Below are 17,183 nucleotides of genomic sequence, written 5' to 3'. Positions count from 1 at the left end.
CAACAACAACAACAACAGAAGCCTAGGGAACCCATGTAATACGTTAAACCTGTCGTTTACAAATGAAAAATGCGTTCCGCTGAGTAACTCAACACTTTCCACGACAAACACAACAAAAACTACTGCGGCTGCTGCTATTACCCCTGCTACTACTACTACTATTACTGCTACTACTACTATTACTGCTATTACTACTACTACTACTACTACTACTACTACTACTACTACTACTTTGGCTGAAGCCTCGTCTACTACTACAACAGCGTCACTAACAATAGCGAAAACTGTTTCAGAAATTTTAACGAAAGAATTATTGACAAAGTCAAGTTCGCTCTCTACGATGAACAGAGAACATTTCTCATCAATAAGAACACTGCCAGCAACTTCAACAACAGTGGCAACAAAACTAGCGAACTGTACAACAAAATTAGCAACAAAACTGGCAACAACAACACAAGAACTAGCAACAACATCAACAACAGCGACAATAACAAAGTTAGCAACATCAGCGTCAGCATCATCATTGACAACAAGGCTTACAACTATTACAAAATCTCCATCTTTACAAACTCCAACAACAACATCAATGTTTTCGATAAGAACGGGAACAACATCAGCAGCAACAACAACAACAGCAGCAACAACAACACCAACAACAACACCAACAACAACAACAAGTTCAGTTAAAGAAACGTCACACGCTGAAGTAATTGATGTGGAAAAAGATGAAGTATTTCAAGTTAAAACAATACACGCCTCCGAAACAATAAATACTACTACAACTACTACTACTTCTCTTGCAATTATTACTACTACAGCTGATACTGCTGCTTCCACTACTGCTGCTGCTGCTGCTTCTGTTGTTGTTGCTAATGCTAATGCCAATATTGCTGTGGCAAATAATACAAACGCTGCTAATACATCATCAGAACCAACCGCAACGTCAAAAACATTTTCAAAGACACCACTACCACAATCGGCACCGACCACAGCAGCCACAGCGCCACAAACGGCCGACCACAAACGCCTCTCAGAGATCGACAACACCACGAGAATGCTGATCGTGGTGGTAGGCATGGTTCTCTTGGTAGAACTACCGCAATTATGCCTAATGGTTACCTTCTTGCTAATGCAAAACTTGCAAATCCGCCTGATCGAAGACACGACACTGAATAAACTGACCATGGCCAGTAATCTCTGCATCATGTTCTCATATCCGCTCAACTTTTTCATCTACTGCACAATGAGTAAGAAGTTTAAGACCACGTTCAAAGAATTGGCTCTGTCCTCTTGTTGCGGCTGTGGTAAAAGATGCGGCTTTTGTCGCCATTGTGGTAGCGGTTGTCGTAGTCTTTCTTGCGGTAGTGGTGGTTGTTGTTTGAGTGGCTGCAATAATAAAAGCAAAAAACGTGTCAGAGACAGTAGAGGAAATGAATGCGCAAGCAAAAAGCGCTTGTTGTTGCTGTAGTTATTGCAGTCATGGTATGTGTTTTAGTTGCAGTTGTGGTGGTCGTGGTGGCTTTTATCGTTGTAGTTGTGGTAGTAGAAGTCGTAAGGATGAAGCAAATAGTAAGAAGTGACGAGTATAACAACTGCAAAAACACTAAAAAACCGAGTGATAAAAATTAGCTAATGGATGACGATGCCGATAAATGCAGAGCGTTTAATGGCTATAAAATATGTAGGAGGCGATTTAATAAATCTAAAAAGGGACAAAATGTGATGCCGTTGCTGCTGTTACTGCTACTGCAGTTACTACTTGCCGTAGTTACTACTTGTTGTAGTTACTACTCTAGCTGCAGATAGCATCAATGACAAACATATGTATGCTTGCACGTGTGTCTTGTGTTGATACGTGGTGTGATATATTAATATCGAAAACTGTGATAACAATGATGATGAAGACGACGATGACGATTGAAACTATAACAATGACGTAATTGTGACGTAAGCGGACGCCGACCCAAGAGACAATTTACTTTAACTGTCATCTGATGGCGATTAAATGGTGACATTTTGTCATCAAAAACATCATAACTGTCAGCTTATGTTAGGCTATTGTATCTATAACTTAGTGACACAAACACACGCACGCACACACACACACGCACGTACACACACACGCACGTACACACACACGCACGTACACACACACGCAAACATTGATTATAGTATAATTAAAATAATGTATATTTCGCAAATAGGAATTTTAGTTACTTAGAGTAGTCACATTAATTAATCATGTTTGAACTTATTTTAATTACATCACGTTGATTCTTGTGTTTATATTTACTATTGTTATTATTATTATTGTTGTTGTTGTTGTTGTTGATGACACAATTCGTGACGTCGCCTGATTAACGGTTGTCGCGAAAGGCGGAAATAACGCTAGCGATTTATACGTACGTCAGCAGCGATGGTCGGTAGAAAAGGCATAACAAAAACAACAAAAACAACAACCACAACAACAACTACAACAACAATAATAATGACGAATTATTAACGATAATGAAATTGGGATGAAAACAAAGACCCGATCCATCAATGTTTTGTATCTTTGTTGCAAAATATATTTTTGCTTACAACTTTATATATATATATATATATATATATACACAATACAATTGTTATATCATATGTATTATATGAAATAAGTTATTTTTTAATTATAATAAAATGAAAAGAAATGTAAAACTTGTTTTCAGCAAACAGACATACATAGATACAAACAAAAATACGGGCAAACGCACATAGACACACCTACAAATATACATATACATACATACAAACAATCAAACAAAGAAACAAACAAATAAACAAACAAACACATGCATATGTACATGCAAACATACGTACACATCATACAAACAAACATGTATATATTTCGAAGACATACAGACATGTGAGTACATACAAGCAATATTCTAGACTAGTTTACACTTGGTTTAAAATGAAAAATGAACATTTCTTTATAAACATACATACATAAATACGTACATAAACACACACACACACGCGCGCGCGCGCGAACTCATCAACTTGTTAAAATACAAACACGTATTAAAAAAAAAGATCTGTGTTGGTGACGCGTACGATAGGAATGACGTCATTATTATTGATGATGACGATTTAACAGGAAAAGATCATCATCAACGTCATTCTCATCATCGTCGTCGTCGTCATCATCGTCATCACCATCATCATCGTCATCATCCTAACTCAAGTTAAATTTAGCCGACCTTAATTTCAAATCAACAAAATAAATAAAAAAAGTCGAGAAGAAGCTAAGTAGTAGCGACAGAAACAATAACAACAATTTCTTCATTGATTCAGTTTGAGCAGCGACGATAGGTGTTTCATAATAATAATAATAATAATAATAATAATAATAATAATAATAACGCAGTTTAATAAAATATAATATATATATATATATATATATATACATATAGTAGAAAATCACATGAGAATTAAATTGTTACATAGGTATATGAAAAACTAAAAAATTTACATACACATAAATGTGTTATACATACACACATACATACATACATACACACAAACCTGCATACATACATACATACAAACAAACACAAATACATGCATACATACATTTACATGCATATATATATACACATGGAAACTTTTTTTTAATAGCATATATAGTAAAAGTCATAGAGCCAAAGACGAATAGCTGGAAAATAAAATGCATATACATTAGCCAAATAAAAATGCTTATATACATACATACATACATACATGCATACATACATACATACATACATACATACATACATACATACATACATACATACATACATACATACATACATACATACATACATACATACATACATACATACATACATACATACATACATACATACATACATACAGACATACATACACATACAGATGCACAAACATAAACAAACAAATGTAAACATTATAAAACATGATTAAGATTGAAAATGTTTATAAGAATTAAAATAATAAAACCATTTAATATTATTATAATTAATATAATTCACTTTTTTCACATTCTCGTTATTATAAATCATGATTAAAACCATAATACATACAAATTATAATATATATATAATATGTGTGTGTGTTGTGTGTGTGTGTATACAGATCGATGTATATGTATATATACATATCGCAAATAAGTATATACATAAACACACACACACATATATATATATATATTTTTACAATATTCTATAAATTCTACCGAATGTTTGGTGTTAATATGTTTGTAGTTCGTTTTTTCGATTTTTCTCACTAAAGTTTTTTGGTGAACGTTTAGTTTATTAAAATTCAAAATAACTTTAACTCAGAGCGTAATCACGTAATATATCAATTTAATTGCCCCTTTGACGGCTGTGCACGTCAACATTACTCATATATCGGGATTACTACTACCTCACTGACTAGAAGGCTAGAGTGGTGCTATCAAATCTCATTTGGACTCAACACACTCAATCACAATTAGCCGTGTTAGCCCAAAATGTATACTCGACAGCAACACCAAAGTAATATACCAGAACAGCAACTACACGCATCTTAAAATTGCAGAAGCAGTCCTAATTGACATCAATAAACCAAAAATAAATATACAACAAAAAATGACAACCTCACTTCCAACCCGGCGCTTAACCAACAACGAAAACAAAGAAGTAATAAAAACTAGCATCGTAAATAGTGACAAAGAAGAATATGATGCTATCGATGAAGAAAAGGAGACCAAAGAAGATGACCAGCCAATAAAGAAACCTGACACCTAATTCGCATCAAAGTTCAATTTTACAACACCAAAGTTAATTTTTACAACGTCAAAGTTCATCTTGACAAAGTCAATATTTCCCTATATATACAGCAAGGAGCACTGATGACGATTCATTCGGAATCGAAATATGGCCTTATTTGCAGCATGAATTCGAAAAATAAGTTTATTTTGAATTTTAATAAACTAAACGTTCACCAAAAAACTTAAGTGAGAAAAATCGAAAAAACGAACTACAAACATATTAACGCCAAACATTCGGTAGAATTTGTAGAATATTGTAAAAATTATGGTCTATTACCAACATATATATATATATATATATATATATATATATATATATATATATATATATATATATATATATATATATATATATATAAAAGACATTCAATTGAAAACATAACAATAATCAACATAATAATAATAATAAACATAATATAATAATAATAATAATAACGTTAAAAATTCAATACAAAGTCTTTAATGTTTTGATGACAGTTGTAACGAGAGTAGCCTACCGTCTAGGATGATGGCAGTGTAGATGACGACGACGATGATGGCTTATTACTATTATTATTATTATTATTATTATTGTAGTTATTATTGTTGTTGTTATAATTATTATTGTTGTTGTTGTTGTTGTTGGGTGTAGTCGTTGGTAGAGGGGCAGATCTTTTTACTGGAGCTTGCAACGATTCAACATCACCTAAATAAATAAATGAACAACAAAAACAATAATAATAATAATAATAATAATAACAATAATAATAATTGTGATAATAACAATAGTAATAACATAGGTAATAACAATAACCTTTGTAGTGTTGTTGGCTAGCAGTGACAGCAGCAGTTGTGTGTTGTTGAATGCCATTGGCCTGTGGTATGAATAATAAAGAATTGTTGTCGTTATCATCATCATCATCGTCATCACCATCATCATCGTCGTAGTCGTCATCATCACTCCAGCGGCATCATCCTCACTATCATCACCATCATCGAACAGTGACCTCATTTGTAATCCTCAACTGAACCAAGTGCTCTAGCTCTTGAACAATATCAGACGAGTGAGAGGGAGCCTTCATTGATTGATGGATGGATTGGTTGAGAGATAAACAAGTGGATAAATGAATGGATGGATGAATGAATGAATGAATGAATGGATGAACGAATGAATGATTGAATGAATGAATAGTAACGAAACGCACATTGTTGGGATTGACTTGGTTAGGGATGGAGCGTATTTGAAGCATGGGCGGCGGTATCTCGACCCCCGGTATATTCGGTACATCTCCCGGGACCGGCGGAAGTGAGGATGACGACGATGAGGCGCGCATCTGCTGCTGATGTGAAAATATCATGGCGGTAGAAGCAGTAGCTGCTGTGGCTGCTGTTTGAGAAGCTTGTAGTTCCTGGTTCATCTGAAACGTCCATCGACCATTTGTTTGTTGTTTGTATATGTCTGTGTATGTCTGTTTGTGTGTGTGTGTGTTTGTACGTCTGTTTGTGTGTGTACGCTTTTGTATGCCTTTGCTGTACGTTTGTGAGAGTGAATAAAAATTGAATCGGGGAATGAATGAATGCATTGACTGACCAGGGGCGGCAGATTTGCATAGAACAAACTATTGGACGACGATGAAGTAGCTGCTGTAGACGCTGCTGACAGCTTAGAAGACGCCGTCGATGGCCCAGGGGTAATCAGCGAATGCCCTTGAACTTTGACATCGCTGTTGTTATTAGTGACCCCTCCAACCACTTGACCTTTATCAAGTTTGCCCTGACTCAAACGACGAACTGGATTTGTGAGCCATTTTCTGTTTAAAAAGACGAGAGAGCGAGTAAAATAAAATTTAAAAGAAAGAAAATGAGAGAAAGATCTGTTTGCCGGTAAAATATTATAATTAATTATGAGAGATAGTGATGGGAAAATAGTGAGGAAAATAATTAAATGGTTTTCTTACAAATGGTTCATTATACCTAAAATTAGTTGTCTTAGATTTAGGTGTATTTGACTCGAGACACTCTGCATTCTCCGTCAGGAAATCTAGAGAAGAAAGAAAAATAAACGATCAACCAACCAACCAATCAACAAACCAATCAATCAGCCAACCATAACGAACAAAAAACAATCGAACCAAGTCAACCAAGCCACCCTAACCATCGACATCCTGATTAGCTGACTGCTGGATGATTGACAGATCTTCCTCCTCCCCAACTGCATTCAATGTATCACTACAAGCGGCCGAAGTGGGGTCTTCTGTTAAGGCAGAGATCTCTGTCGAGCTCTTTCAATGAATGAACGATTGAACGATTGAACGAATGAACGAACGAATGAATGAATGAATGAATGAATGAATGAATGAATGAATGAATGAATGATTCAATCAACAACTAACCAACCAACCAACCAACCTTAGTTTGAGCCAGTGAGAGCCTGGATCCACTGTTGTTACTACTCCCACTACTGTCCGTGGTAGCGATACTGAGATTGACAGACGTGGTGGAGCCAGCCTGAGGTAGAGAGGTAGAGCCATGCTCGAGGGAGAGTTCCTCAAGGGATGTATCGTCATCCAGGTTTCTGAAAATGTGTGTGATTTGTGATTGTAAGTTTGCTTGTCTCTCTCTCTCTCTTGTGATTTGTGATTGTAAGTTTGTTTGCTTCTCTCTCTCTCTCTCTCTCTCTCTCTCTCTCTCTCTCTCTGTGTGTGTGTGTTTACATATAAACATCTCGCAACTCACCTACTCCCTCTGTTGCTAGCAGCCTGCATAGCTTGCTGTTGCTGCTGCTGATGTAACTGCATTTGCTGTTGCTGCTGGAAGTTGCTCGGCAGCTTAGGGGGCTGCGGAACCATCCGCAGGGGGGGTACTTTGGGGAGTGAGTCGTTGAGAGACGGTGGGATGTAGAGGAGACGTTCCTGGATTAGTTCCCTCAACCTCTTCACCCACAGTTGTTTCATCTCCAAGTTAGCTGCCTGCGTTAGTGTTTCATTAATTGATTGATTGATTGATGAAAGGAAGAATGGATGGAGAAAATAATGAATGAAAGAAGAGATGAACAGAAAGAAGAAGATGAACTAACCCTCATTATGACTTTGTAGTCAGAGGTAGGAGCCACAGTGCCAGCCCAGAGTGCCATCTTGCAAGCATCACCTTCTATGTGCTCTGTCACTCCAATCTCATTCATCTAGGAACACACGTCAGGTCGGTGATTCATTCATTCATTCATTTATTTTCAGACCACACAATCATATTAATTGACCAATCAAGCAATAAGCTAGCCAACCAACCAACCAACCAACCAACCAACCAACCAACCAACCAACCAACCAACCAACCAACCAACCAACCAACCAACCAACCAACCAACCAACCAACCAACCAACCAACCAACCAACCAACCAACCAACCAAACAACCAACCAACCAACCAACCAACCAACCAACCATCAACTTGAACTTGTAGACGTATTTACACTTGTTGGTATTATCCTTAACTTCTTTGCAGACCAGCAGACACATATCAAACAGGAACAATCTCCTCTCTCTACCTTTCTTAATTAGTAACTTCGGGTCCCACACCACAAATGTATCCTGGAGTAAAACTTCTCCTAATGCTTCTAAGCTCCCCTGGTGAATAAATGAATGAATGTCTGGATGAATGAATAAATGAATGGACGTCTGAATGAATGGATTAATGCGTGAATGAATGATTGAAAGATAAAATCGCGGATTCGCGGATTCTTTTACGATTGGTCAGACGAATTACTGATTGAATGGTTCATTGTAATATGAATGAATAATAAATGAATGAATGCCTGAATGCATGAATGAATGAATGAATAAACGAACAAATGAACGACTAATGAACTTAAACCAAACTAACATCATATCCGTCAAGCATTGATAGATGCATTGCATCGTTTGCCTTCTTAGGAACACTCAACATCACCTCCAGACCATCCTGAAAACAATAATAACAACAACAATAACAATAAACAACAACGATAACATAAACAACAACATAAACAACAACAATAATGATAATAAATGACCTTGATCTCTCCTTGACCTTCATCACAGCAGGACAGCAGGTCTTTAAGGAGGAGTTGGTACTTTGTTATCCTCTGAACTGGCTTTATCAGGTACGACGATATGGGACCTGGGCCACATAATAAGCATCCCACATAGATACACGCACACAGACACACCACACACACACACACACAATCACACACATGCACACACACACGACGCACACAAACACACACTGCATGCAAACAAACCGACCAGGAATATTATGTTTCCGCTGTATGTCATCGAAGAAGGTTCCACCGTGTTGCACCAGTATCTGGTTCGAATCCGGCTTGTTCTTGCAGTACCTCACATAGGCCGAAAATCTATCGACCTAGAAGTGGTTATTATGGTTGAATGAATGAATGAATGAATGAATAATTGATTGATTGATCGATTGGCCAATTGACAAACGAGTCAATTAAACATCTAATCAATAAACTAATCAATCAATCAACTAATCAATCAATCAACTAATGAACCAAACAGCCAACCAATTAATCAGAGAAAAAAAAAACTAACCCATGTAACAAAGCAATGGCCGACATCTTCGGGGAGTGTTTCATACTTCTCCAGCTCTTTTAAGAAGATACTGGAAGAAAACAACTTGAATTAGTATTAGTAGCAGCAGTAGTGGCAGCAGCTAGCAGCGGCAGTAGTGGTAACGGTAGTAAGAGCAAGCAGTAGTAGCAACAGTAAAAAGTAGTAGTAGTAGAAACAGTAGTAGTAGCAGCAGTAGTTGTAGTAGCAGTAGTAGTAGCAGCAGTAGTTATAGTAGCAGTAGTAGTAGCAGCAGTAATATGGGCGACGAACTTTTTGTGGAAGTCGTATATCTCATGGATGTTGCCGAATATGATATCTTGCTTGTCAACTATTCCAGTTGGGATGACTGATTGGTTGGCAGGTCGGATCATTTCTTTGAAGTAATACTGTTCAATCCGATGGATGGATGGATGAGTGAGTGAATGAACGAACGAACGAACGAATGAATGAATAAATGAATGAATTGTTAACCAACAAACCTCAATACACGTCTCAAGATCTTTAACGTACGTTCTCTCAGTTTGCAACAACTCGGCCATGATGTACCTATACACGGAAAATCAGCCAATCAACCAAATCAATCAACCAAATCAATCGATCAATCAACAAACTAACAAAATCAATCAATCAGTCGACCCAATCAATCAATAAATCAATCAATCAATCAATCAGCCAAAAACAAAACATACTCCTTCTTCTTCTGTGACTTTCTCTTTTCTCCATGTATGGACTTGTTAACCTGCTGCAATCCATTATCCAAACTAGCATCCATGGCTACTTTGTTGTCTTTCTCCGTCTGAATGAATGAATGAATGGATGAATGAATGGATGAATGAATGAATGAATGAACGAATGAATGATAAAAATGAATACCTCATTAACTTCTTGTTGCGTGTAGCCAAGCAGACCTTCCAGTTTAGATATTAACTTTTCACTTTTCAAAAAAAACTCTTTGTACCTTTTTCAATCAAAAAATCAATCAATCGATCGGTCGATCAATCGTCAACTAATCAACCAATCAATAGATCAACCAATCAATAAACCAACCAATCAATAAACCAACCAATCAATCGACTGACCTCTTATCAGTGAGTCCGACCCATGACTTGATGTTGTTGGCATGAACATGACCCTTCTCCATCAAACTATCGGCCAGTTGGATCAGCTGACGTACTCTTTCTCGAATTTCCTGTTCGTTCGTTTTGATCATTCAATCATTTATTCATTCATTCATTCGTTCGTTAATTCGTTCTTCAATTCATTCATTCGTTCGTTCGTATATTTATTCATTCGTAAAGCCATTCTTTCATTTATTTGTAAACACACTCATACATTTATTCGTTAATCCAATCGATGGTATAATCACTGGTTCATTCATTTATTCGTTCATTCATTAATTCATTCATTCATGTAGTATGACCCCTGACCTTGGCGTTGGCCTTGAACTCGTTGTGCTCTTTTATTAGGGTCTCCTTTTCTTCAGTCGTTCGCCCGGCGTGTGTGTGTGTTGTGAGGTATAGTTCGCCTTTGTCATTTATCCATTCTATCACCTGTTTGTTTGTATGTGAGTATGTGTATGTGTGTGTGTATGTGCATAATTACACACACACACACACACAGACCACACACACACACACACACACAAACACACACACATTTATATACACTTACCTGCTTAGCGCTATACTCAAAATTAACATATTGATAGCACTGATCAAGCTTCTTCTTTCTCTCAGTCCAGAATTCTAAAACTGTATTTTCCTGTCTGTGCAAGTGCTCCAATGTCGCTGCAAAAATGTGTGTGTGTGTATATGAGTATGTATCTTTGTATGTATCTTTTTATGTGTGTGTGTGTTGTGTGTGTGTGTGAGAGAGAGCCTGTGTTTGTATATATGACTGTACACAAGCAATCCCCAATCGCCAACCTTGAACTTGTATCTCCGGATTCCTTGTGACCTGCATACCGAGTGTATGTACACACCTGTGTACGTATTTCAGGAAAATTTCTGCTGTCCTCCGAGCCAGTGTGCAAGCCTTTGTGTATGTGTACGTATGCGTGTGTACGTATGTATGCGTGTGTACGTATGTTTGTATGTATACATGTGGTATATCCTCGTTGTATTATTTTGCATACTCGTGTATTGTATCATATCGTATCGTATTGTATTGTATGATATTGTATTACATTGTAAGGTATTGTATGATATTGTATTATATTGTATTGTATTGTATGATATTGTATTGTATTGTATTGTACGATATTGCATTGTATTGTATTGTATGATATTGTATTGCATTGTAAAGTATTTTGTTGTACAGTATTGCATTAAAAATTGCATACAAACTTTCAGAAATGCCTCCTTCTGTTCTTGGTGCTTCTTAACTTGATGCTCGATGTATGCGACCTGTGTTTTAAAATAACATTATAACATTAAAATAACATTATAACATTAAAATAACATTATAACATTAAAATAGCATCTTAACGTTAAAATAACATCACAACGATAAAATAGCAACAACGCAACTACCATCAATACTACTACTAATTATTACTACTTACAATTAGTACCGAACCAAAAAGCAAGCTACTAGGTTAACGAGCGAATAATGATGTACTAGTCAATTACTCTTTGAAGAATAAAAACAGATAAGAAAACATCAACCAACTACTACGGACCTTATTCTCAACAGATGTCGTTTTTTCATTGGTGCAGCCATCCTCATCTCTCTTGTATTCCTTCTCCAGACTCTCAAGAACCGAACATACCTAAGTTTGTTTGTTTTTATTTTAATTCTCAAAAGTTGTGCGGGCAGTCATTTAGTTTTAGCAGGAATTCAATCCCGTCACCTGTACAATTCAATCATGGGATCACCTGTACAATTCAATCATTGGATCACCTGTTCAATCATCATTCCCGATCAAACAAAGGGTCCGAGTTAGGGTTATCCCAGCTTAATCCCAATCCCACCAAATCATCCCATCCCCACCACTACAGCCGACAAACCTGTTCGGCGGTTTTGAACCAGTTGGTAGAGGCCATGACCAACTTCATCCTCTCCTCTGCGTGGAACATCATCTGCTGCCATCTACTGGCCACATTGTCGCCGACGGACCTCACGAACTCGGCGTTGTAGTGGCTCGCCTGCGTCATCTGCTCTACCTTCTGCATCACCTGGATCGCCACCTGGTGCGTCTTCTGTAGAGAGAGGAAGGAGGAAAGAAATGGAAGTAAAAACGCTAAAACACTCACACATACATACATACATACATACATACATTCATACACACACAAACAAACAAACATACATTGATACTTTGATACATACTCAAACAGACAGACAGCCAAACGAGCAAACAAACCTCGATAGCGGTGTGAAATTGATCGTGTTCTCTCCTAAGTTGCTCAGCTTCGTGGTATGAACTCGGACATACAAGTCCAGCCGATATTATAGATTCGCTGTTTTTTATCCACATGACGACCTAGTGTATGAGCGTGTATTTATGTGTGTTTGTTTGTTTGTGTGTGTGTGTGTGTGCCTTGCTTATACACATGTTTCTGTCTATTCGTTATGTATCTGTATATTTATGTATAAGTCTGTGTGCGTGTGTGTTTGAATTTGTTTAGGCGTTGATACAATCGTGGTCATCATCATGATCCTTCTCATCATCGTCGTCGTCATCATCATCATTTCAGTAGCCATAGATCGCAATGACTGACCTGTTTTGCTTCATTTTCCAGGTGCCTCAATTGAACGCATTGGTGCAACTTTATCCTCTTCTGTTCTGCTGCCGACTCCAGCTCCATCTTCAATTTTCAAAAAAAAAAAACATTGCCATCATCATCTTAGTCGTCATCATCAACATCGTCATTAGCAACATCATCATCGTCGTCGTCGTTCTCATCATCATTGTAAAGAACATCATCATCACCATCATCACCATGAGAGAACCTCATGCTCTTTAATGAACTCGAGCAGAGCTTGTATGCGTTTGGGTGCATCTGACAGCTGATCGACTGGGGAATAATTCTTCCCAATATGTCTGTCGAATATCTACAAAAGTGAGATGATGATGAAGATGAGAATGAGAGAGAAAGAAAAACAACAAATGCATATATTCATTCATTTATATATACATACATGCATACATACAAAACATACAAAACAAAACACACCTGCAACAAATCTTGGCCCATCTGACAGATCTCATAGATTGTATTCTTCAGTAGCAGCACCTTCTCACTGTGAAGTTGCAAGTTCTTCTCGGCCTGACTAACATCGCTGCCCAGTTCTATCTTGTTGGACTCCTTCGTCCACATGTCAAGCTGTCGAGAGAGCTGTCAATCACGATGATCATGACGTTGACGTTGTTGTTTTTTGTTGCTGATGATGAGATGATGACTGTGACGGTGACGACTACAACAACAACAACAACAACACTGACAACGACGAGTCTGATGACACAAAACTCAAACCTCCATGACTTCTCGTTCGAAGAGCCTCAGCTGAACTGCAAGTTCCAGCTTCACCTTCCTGCTACTCCAGAGTTCGTCAAGCTTGCCACGCTCGCCCTCAAGTTCCATGAGGACCATCTCAATGCCTGAACAGTCCGAAGAATCCACTGGAACACCTGACTCTTTCACTTCCACGTAAAATTTTCTGAATAGAGAGAGTCGAGAAATAATCATCGTTATTAAAATCTTCATTGTCCTCGCTATTCATCCCAATCGTTCATTCACTCGTTCACACCACCTCAACTGCTCCAGGAGGTTCTGCCCTCGAGCGACGGTGTTAGTGTAAGCGTCGATGGTGGCACACTTCTGCTGGGTGAACTGGACGATGGCGTCGTCACAGCTCTCCACTGAGGCAGGGACGTCCAAACTTGTCAGGTTCTTTTTCAATTCCTCTGTCCACTGTGTCAGCTGTAACGTGTGTCAATGTGTGTGTGTGTTCGTGTGAACGTGTGTGTGTGTACGTGTGTGTGTGCGTGTGTGTGTGTGTTCGTGATGGCGACTGCAAAGAAAAGATAGGGATACAAAATAAAACATAGAAACTGACGATGATGATCACAGTAAAAATACCAAAAAAAATCACACCTCCCCACCCTGAAAAAAAAACCTCTCCCACCTCGCCAACGTGAACAAACAATCCCACGGACAGATCAAGCAGACGATGCTGCCTCTCAATTCTCATGAGGAACTCGCTCATCCTGTCTTCAAGATGCCTGGCCTCTGCATAAATCTCTTGCGCGTTACATTCGCCGGTCTGGGCCAACTCGTCCGCAGCTGCTAGTAACTTCTCAGTGTTCGTTATCGTGTTCTGTTGTTTGTTTGTTTGTCTGTCTGTATTTGTGTGTGTGCGTGCGTGTATTTGTGTGTTACAGTTGCTATAGTTTGGGTGGTGACCAATTTAAAACAATGAATGCCGATGGTGAAAAAGATGAATAAGATGGTAAGAAAACCTGGGCAACTGCTTCAAAATGTTCATAATTCTTCTGGAAGACTTTAGCGGTTTGCAGGGACTTGCCAACTGAGAGGTTCTTGTTCAGGAAGACCATTCCGTGATTCTCCATCCAATCCAACACCTAGGCAGGTAAGTATTTGTTCGTTTATATCCAATCGACCAACCAATCAACCAACCAGCCAACCAATCAACTAGCCAGCCAGCCAGCTAGCCAGCCAACCAATCAGCCAGCCAACCTGTTTGACATCTTGTTGAAACAATCTGAGACCCAGCCTTTGATGAAGTCTCACCTTGATCTTGTGCCATAGTTGCTCAAACATGCGGTGGTGGGCGAAAATCTGGTTGATTGGTCAGTTGATTGATTGATTGAATGGTTAATTAGTTGGTTGACTGATTGATGGATAAACGGATGAATGAAAAATTCGTTTGAATTAGTAAATGATCAGCATGTTAGCAGCCATACATCGTTCATGCAATTTCTTTTAAAATAACGACTTGAAAAAATTAAACCATTCACTCTTTATCTCTCTTCCCCTCTCACTATTTCTCTCTCTCTCTTTTTTTCTTTCTTTCTCTCTTTCCCTCTCTCTCTCTCTCTCACACACACCTCATGAATGATCTCCATAATCCTTGATGCGCCATCCGTGTAGTCAGCCTTGGCAACCAGGGAGTTGTTGCTGCCAGAGGAGACGGGCGTCTGTAGGGTGTCCAACAACAGCTTACCATCTGCACATACCTGGTTAGTGGAATGGATGAATGGATGAATGAATGAATGAATGAATGAATGAATGAATGAATGAACGAACGAACGAATGAATGAACGAATGAACAAACAGACAAGCGAATGATGATTACTGTCGACTCGAACCTGAGTGTAGCAGGCGAGTACATTGTCAATGAGTGACTGATGAGTTGAGATCATCTCCTCCAGCTGCTGAACATTATCCGGAACCTTCACATCGTCACACATACCCACCCATTTCGGGAGTTCGGATAGGTACTGAAAGAGAAGATGGGAGAGGGCAAGTTTAGAAAAAGAAATAACGCAAATTAATCCTATTATTAACGGCAGAAACCAACTACAAAACAAGACACAAGCAAGCAAGCGAGCGACCAACATCTTCAGCCCTTTTATGAAAGATGACACAGAGGGACAAAACTTTTGTTCTGTCGGCTAGAGCCGTCGTAAAATTAGACCAATCCCGATCGAGCCTCGTCGCCTGTTGACGGATAACGTGCGTGGCGTAGTGCCCAGAGTCGCAGAGCCGTTGCGCAACCGACAGAATGTGCGCTACATTTATGTGGAGATTCTGTGACAGGGAGAGAGAGAGAGAGACAAATTAAGTTGATGTAACCGACAGCAAACAAATGAATATGTGTGTTAAAATGAATTTGATGTCAGTATGAGCATGAGTGAAATCAAAACTACCATAGCATTGGTGGAGAAGTGCTCGTGTTCGGCCTGAAGACGAGTTGATTCGGCGTGACTCGATCCTATTTCCGTGTAACTCATCTGGAAGACGTGCCGATCGTTCGATATTCTTTCTGACATCTGGAGAGAGGTAAGTTTTTTCCAAATTTTAAGATACTTTACTAACAACCCACTCACACTAACACACACACACACACACACACACACACACACACACACACACACACACACACACACACACACACACACACACACACACACCAACAACCTTCTCGACATCGGATTCAAAGAGCCTCAGTTGAAAGCACTGCTCCAACTTAAGTTTCCTTCCGTGCCAGAGATGATGCAGCTGCTGCCAAGAGGCTCTCACATTGTTTATTAGCTGCTTTGTAGCTGGAACAGCTGCCTGTATGTCGGAATTTGACATCATCATCATTGACGATACTCCAGATGATGACGACGACGACGAAGTCAAACTTCCCGAACCACCTACGCGTGATTTGAATAAAAAACATAAAAAGAGAGAATAACAACTATATTAAAATGCCAATCAAATCAATTACTCGAATGTCGGCCCCTCCTACTTCCGCCCCCACACATTCTTTCGACCAATCGTTGACCTTCACTCTCCATTGCCTCGATAGGGGCTTTCATAATTTTTTTCTTGACCAGGGTTTGTTCGTCAATGGCCATCTTGGTTGAATTGAGGTCGTCGGGTAGGTTGGCGCCGGTGAGAGATTCTTTCAGTTGATCAAGTTTCGTGAGTAGGTCGTAGGCTCTGTAGTAGTAGTCTTCGAGGGCCTAGGAGTTTTCATGCGTGTGTGTTTGTGTGTTTGTTTGTATGTGTGTTTGTGTGTGTGTGTTTGTGTGTATGTATGTATGTGTG

At 38.6% G+C, this 17,183-nt stretch overlaps 2 protein-coding genes across 2 annotated transcripts in view; one reads left to right on the top strand and one right to left on the bottom strand.

Moving 5' to 3' along the window:
• HELRODRAFT_170711 (hypothetical protein) overlaps positions 1 to 1,468 on the top strand; it is a gene marked incomplete at both ends in the record, with an annotated part of 4,756 nt that extends 3,288 nt beyond the window's left edge. Inside the window, 3 exons of the mRNA XM_009016505.1 lie at positions 349 to 677; positions 993 to 1,069; positions 1,161 to 1,468. Of these exons, the coding sequence (XP_009014753.1) occupies positions 349 to 677; positions 993 to 1,069; positions 1,161 to 1,468 (714 nt within the window). The remainder of the gene's footprint in view (positions 1 to 348; positions 678 to 992; positions 1,070 to 1,160) is intronic.
• Positions 1,469 to 5,262: 3,794 nt separating this feature from the next.
• HELRODRAFT_191159 (hypothetical protein) overlaps positions 5,263 to 17,183 on the bottom strand; it is a gene marked incomplete at its 5' end in the record, with an annotated part of 13,025 nt that continues 1,104 nt past the window's right edge. The window contains 37 exons of the mRNA XM_009016504.1: positions 5,263 to 5,495; positions 5,604 to 5,664; positions 5,797 to 5,865; positions 5,995 to 6,207; positions 6,381 to 6,600; positions 6,764 to 6,830; positions 6,945 to 7,071; positions 7,199 to 7,364; positions 7,526 to 7,758; positions 7,866 to 7,970; positions 8,293 to 8,412; positions 8,669 to 8,746; positions 8,838 to 8,944; positions 9,073 to 9,182; positions 9,670 to 9,785; positions 10,085 to 10,195; positions 10,499 to 10,588; positions 10,827 to 10,949; positions 11,071 to 11,186; positions 11,325 to 11,355; positions 11,745 to 11,804; positions 12,080 to 12,169; positions 12,408 to 12,599; positions 12,764 to 12,883; positions 13,122 to 13,208; positions 13,354 to 13,455; positions 13,578 to 13,739; positions 13,878 to 14,044; positions 14,150 to 14,324; positions 14,521 to 14,721; positions 14,864 to 14,986; positions 15,473 to 15,601; positions 15,734 to 15,865; positions 15,984 to 16,175; positions 16,295 to 16,417; positions 16,566 to 16,786; positions 16,882 to 17,098. Of these exons, the coding sequence (XP_009014752.1) occupies positions 5,311 to 5,495; positions 5,604 to 5,664; positions 5,797 to 5,865; positions 5,995 to 6,207; positions 6,381 to 6,600; positions 6,764 to 6,830; positions 6,945 to 7,071; positions 7,199 to 7,364; positions 7,526 to 7,758; positions 7,866 to 7,970; positions 8,293 to 8,412; positions 8,669 to 8,746; positions 8,838 to 8,944; positions 9,073 to 9,182; positions 9,670 to 9,785; positions 10,085 to 10,195; positions 10,499 to 10,588; positions 10,827 to 10,949; positions 11,071 to 11,186; positions 11,325 to 11,355; positions 11,745 to 11,804; positions 12,080 to 12,169; positions 12,408 to 12,599; positions 12,764 to 12,883; positions 13,122 to 13,208; positions 13,354 to 13,455; positions 13,578 to 13,739; positions 13,878 to 14,044; positions 14,150 to 14,324; positions 14,521 to 14,721; positions 14,864 to 14,986; positions 15,473 to 15,601; positions 15,734 to 15,865; positions 15,984 to 16,175; positions 16,295 to 16,417; positions 16,566 to 16,786; positions 16,882 to 17,098 (4,941 nt within the window). The 3' untranslated portion in view covers positions 5,263 to 5,310. The remainder of the gene's footprint in view (positions 5,496 to 5,603; positions 5,665 to 5,796; positions 5,866 to 5,994; positions 6,208 to 6,380; positions 6,601 to 6,763; positions 6,831 to 6,944; positions 7,072 to 7,198; positions 7,365 to 7,525; positions 7,759 to 7,865; positions 7,971 to 8,292; positions 8,413 to 8,668; positions 8,747 to 8,837; positions 8,945 to 9,072; positions 9,183 to 9,669; positions 9,786 to 10,084; positions 10,196 to 10,498; positions 10,589 to 10,826; positions 10,950 to 11,070; positions 11,187 to 11,324; positions 11,356 to 11,744; positions 11,805 to 12,079; positions 12,170 to 12,407; positions 12,600 to 12,763; positions 12,884 to 13,121; positions 13,209 to 13,353; positions 13,456 to 13,577; positions 13,740 to 13,877; positions 14,045 to 14,149; positions 14,325 to 14,520; positions 14,722 to 14,863; positions 14,987 to 15,472; positions 15,602 to 15,733; positions 15,866 to 15,983; positions 16,176 to 16,294; positions 16,418 to 16,565; positions 16,787 to 16,881; positions 17,099 to 17,183) is intronic.

This window comes from Helobdella robusta (assembly GCF_000326865.2).
Source record: "Helobdella robusta unplaced genomic scaffold HELROscaffold_18, whole genome shotgun sequence".
Classification (NCBI taxonomy): domain Eukaryota; kingdom Metazoa; phylum Annelida; class Clitellata; order Rhynchobdellida; family Glossiphoniidae; genus Helobdella; species Helobdella robusta.
This window is presented reverse-complemented; position numbering and strand designations above follow the sequence as displayed.